This window comes from Telopea speciosissima, chromosome 5 (genome assembly GCF_018873765.1).
Source record: "Telopea speciosissima isolate NSW1024214 ecotype Mountain lineage chromosome 5, Tspe_v1, whole genome shotgun sequence".
Classification (NCBI taxonomy): Eukaryota; Viridiplantae; Streptophyta; class Magnoliopsida; order Proteales; family Proteaceae; genus Telopea; species Telopea speciosissima.
Window position 1 is genome coordinate 16,316,526 of NC_057920.1, and position 4,555 is coordinate 16,321,080.

Consider the following 4,555-nt stretch of genomic DNA (forward strand, 5'->3'; position numbering starts at 1 on the left):
GGATCCTAAGACATTTCCCTCCTATCCCCCCCAATTGGACGAAGTCAATAATACCCTTCCCCTATTGCACTATTCCTTCTCCTGTTCATCTGCCGTCAAGGGATGCCTCTTGACCTGTGGCTGAAGGAAATCTTTGTCTTTAAATTTTAGACCAACTTGGCTTCTCCACCTATTGTTATGATACTATAAAAATTATTTGATAAGGTAGAATGGTATGAACAAAATTTTAGTTGGACAGACAAGGAAAAAACTTGAGATGAGCTATAGAATTTGATCGTGTGACCTATCTAGGAAATTCTATATATGATTAGAATACCAAATCATCTATTCCACATTGCCAAAAATAGTGGGCATATAGAAACCCTCTAGGCGAGCATTTTTCACAATATTAATTTATCGAAGAGTACCAACTACCAAAAAGAAAAAGTTAGCGAAGGACTGCAATCTAATTTTTAGGACCATGGCCCAAAACCAATGCATGAACCATCCTGGCGTCATTGGGCTGGGTTTATCGAACGATTTGGAGTTTCGACTACTTCTTGGTGGGCCTTCAGAAGCCCAGTCATTTTCTTAAAAGCTTTGGTTTCATAGTATTACTTTTGAATCCATAGGGTTCTGATCTCATCGGTATGGAGCCATGTCTCATACTATCAGTCTCAATTTAATTTCTCAATGGAAATGTTAGGATTTCTATCTCTTCTTTCTTTTTTTATTTTTTGGGAGGGCGGTAGTGTTGGGGTTACGATATCTTATATCCCGTCACTTGGTTTGTAGGTTGATTTCGAAGGACTGTTAAGTAGCCATAGGCCTCTAGGAAATTATTTTAAGGAAATTATTAACAGGAAAGTGTGAAATGGGTATTTCGGTAAAATTCATGTTTAGGGTTTCGCTATAAAGATGTAGTGAGGATTATTTCTCTGTAACGCAATCTGAAAGAGGTGTGAGGACGAGCGGAGTGAAAACAGATCTCATCTCACCGTGAACGTAGACATTTGTGCCGACCACGTAAATCCTTGTATTCATTGTGTGATTGTTGTTTAAGAGTTCCATTCCTTTCTGCATCGTTTTAGGATTCATTTTTTAATAGGTAGAAAAGGGGTTCGAGAAAAGTACATGCAAACATCATTTGTGAAACATAGATTAGGCGTAGCAGTTCTATCTCTTCTCTTGAAGTTCACCGAACGCCCCTCCTCCTCCATAAAAGTGGTTTTTTAACAAAACAAACAAAAAAAAAGTAATCTTTTGATCTGGAATCGGACTAATGCAGTCAATTCGTACCATTATCGGTATTGACAATGATCGATATGGTACCCGATACTATGATTTAAAATATTTTTCATGGCTCCTATTGGTGGAAAATTAACTGCAATATTGCACTCTAGCATAAAGAAGAAATCTCTTCCCTAAAAGGAATTAATTTTGATAAGTGAATGCAATAAACATGTCGGACTAAGAGAGTACACTAATCAGATATGACATGGATTTCTGGATTCGGCTCGTCTACGGTCTGGGGTTGAGCGGTCATGCTACGCTCAACTCACAGGCCGCCACATGGATTTCATGTCGATCCAATGGTTAATAGATGAGCTAAATTCAAAATTCAAAATTACCACTCAAAATTTCAAAAATGTTGGGCCGTCGATGACCTCGTCTACCAAAAATGGTGGCCTGTGAGTTAAGCGCAGAACGATAGCCGCTCAACCCCAGGCCACAGACGAGCTCGATCCACGATTTTCCTTGTAGTCAATGTTCCCTTATGAAATGCCTAACTTGGAAATCCAATGATTATCAATGTACTAAATGTAAGACAACTAATCCTAGCCCATATAAGCTGGTCATAGTCTCAAGTAATATCAGATTTTTTACCTTAAATGGCGCTTCGGTTTTAGTACCAATTAGGAAGTACAACCAATACATTGGAAAGATTTGATAAAAATTCTGACAGCTCTGAGCCTTGGAGGAAGTAAATCTTGAAGGTAGGAAAGTCCTATAAATCTGTGTTTTTCACTACTAAATCTTTATCTCACTTCAGTTCAAAGAAACTTACAATTTCTCTGGTTCTTTCTTTATAATTGTTGTTTCAGTGAGATAGAGAGAGGAAGAAGGGCATGATGGGTCGCCGAAGGATAGAGATGAAGAAGATAGATAACGAGAATTATCTACACGTTACCTTCTCAAAACGCCGACCTGTACTTTTCAATATGGCAAGCGAGCTCAGTATTGTGTGTGGTGCTGAGATAGCCATTCTCGTCTTCTCACCTTGGGGCAATCTCTACTCCTTTGGAAGCCCTAGTGTGACCTCCGTCGTAGATAAGTTTCTGAACCAACATGGTCAGCCATCGGTAGCCACCAGTGCCACCCATAGGGCTAGAATTAATGAGCTATACGGACAGAACGTGGACCTGGTGAATGATCTGGAAAAGGCGAAGGAGCGATCCGAGGAAGTCAAGAAATGGTTAGAAGAAGTGAAGCAAGGTGAAGCATGGTGGGAAGCACCTATCCAAGATATGGGATTGCTTGAGCTTCAGCGCTTGGAGGTGTGTATGGAGGTGTTTAAGAAGAATGTGGTCAAACGGGCTGATGAGCTACTGGCCAAATATGCTGTTGTTCCCTCGCCTTCCTTAACCATGAATCCAGTGGGTGTGGTGGAACCTTTGGCAACTGCTAGGCCAAACCTCAATCCAAAGGAATGGCGGTTATGGTTTTAGTTTGGGTTGTAGCTTTTTCTGATGAGATCTGTTTGGATCGATCTTTGTCCCCTCCAGTTTTCTGCCCGGTCCAATTCCCCTAGTGTCTGTAATAAGGAGGACACAATGACCATCTTACCCCTGTCCAGGTGGGATCCACCACCCCTTATTACAGATACTGGGGAACTGGGCCGGGTAGGGAACCCGAAGAGATAATTTTCTGATATGTTCTGGCATTTTCTGCAAGATTGCGAACACAATCGTCTCTCTATTTCTCTATCTTAATTTCTTTTGTTTCAGAAATGTTTGTCAGTCATTATTTCAATTGGTCTTTTAATAAGTATTGTCTTTCAGTCTTTGGAAGAAAAGCAATTTTTGAGAAGTGATGGCTTGAGACTAGAAAGCAATGTTTCTATGAGACTTTTTGCGGTGGTAAATTTTTTTATCGATACTAAAAATATATTTTTAGCACCGGTAAAATCTTACCGCAACTATAGAGATCGTCACAAAATGGGCATATGTAGAGGTGGTTTAAGCGAAACGCCACTAATAGATATGTTTTTTAATTAAACAAATGCAAATTTATATAACCTTTTAGGGGTAGTAGCTAGTTTTTCCCGCAGCTAAAGGTTATGTGTTGTGGGGTTTAATCAAAGGGCAACAACTTGTTTTCATCAAAGTGGTGAACTAACAAGTTGACACCGTACTTTTTTTTATCCCTTGTTTAATTCACGAAAGTTATTTAATGCAAGCATAAAAAAAGGTTTTCAAACAAATGAATATCATTTAATGTCGATTTCATGTAAAATGAGAGGATTTACTTTCGTTGAAAAATGAATGTGCTACTAGAAAGGCAAAATAAAAACCTTAGAACCTTGTTATAACTAATGTTTGTAATAACAATAATGCCTTTTAATTAAAACGCTACAAATAAATGAATTTGTTGCTAAATAAATTCAAGCTATATTTAATAGAGGGGTATGAGTAGAGGCGATTTAATAGTATCACTAGTTCTCCAACTGGATTTTTGGAGAGATGAGGGAGTTTCACAGAATAGGGGAGGGGGAGGGGGAGGGGTGGGATATGGAAAGAGGAAGGAGGGGAAGTAGGTAGAGACAGCTAGCTTTTGGTCTTTACAATCTGCAGACGTCGATGTAGAGCAGAGCCATCCTATATATTAATTCAGGAAGATATGAAAATAATAGAGGTGCAAGAATAAGTTTTTAATTATTGGTTGCTTGAGCATCATCTCCCTCAGCATTTTCTAATTTTTTGCCAATATTGCAAAAGGTTCAATGCTCTCCCACTCAACCCCTTTTTTTCGTCTCTTTCTCCGACCTTTCCTCCTACATTTTTACACAAGATTTCGGTGGCGTGGGAGTAGGGTTTTGCTAAAGGGAGGGGGCGGAAGAGTATTTTTTCTCCTATTCTAAATATGTTTGGGTTCTAAACATTCATTTGTGTGGTGTGCAGATTCTTCCTCACACTCACAAAGTGGGAAACCCTTTCCCTAAAATAAACTAGTGGCATATAGTAACCCTTAATGCAAGCATTTCACTACTCCGAGGATCAGTTATGCCAAAGCAGAAGGTCTAGGGTTTTGGGGACCTGATTGGCTTAAATTTGGCCCTTTTTGCTAGACAATAATGGAGAATCTTACATAATATAGATTTCCTATGGGTTAGGGTGCTTAAAGGGATGTAATTTTCCCATAGCTCTTTTCTGGAAGCCTCTAATAGACCATAAGGGTCTTGGGCTTGTGAAAGTCTCTTGAAAGGGAGATCCATATTGCTAAGGGGTTTAAGGAGAATAGTTGGTGATGGCTCAGAAACTTCCATTTAAAGTGATTTATGCATTCCAACTTTTCC

General features: G+C 39.2%; 1 protein-coding gene across 1 annotated transcript; it reads left to right on the forward strand.

Annotated features, from left to right (window-relative positions):
- The first annotated feature begins 2,111 nt into the window (after nucleotides 1-2,111).
- LOC122662825 (agamous-like MADS-box protein AGL62) lies at nucleotides 2,112-2,708 on the forward strand. The gene has a single exon (XM_043858537.1). It carries the CDS (start codon nucleotides 2,112-2,114, stop codon nucleotides 2,706-2,708), a length of 597 nt encoding a protein of 198 aa, XP_043714472.1.
- Nucleotides 2,709-4,555: the final 1,847 nt, after the last annotated feature.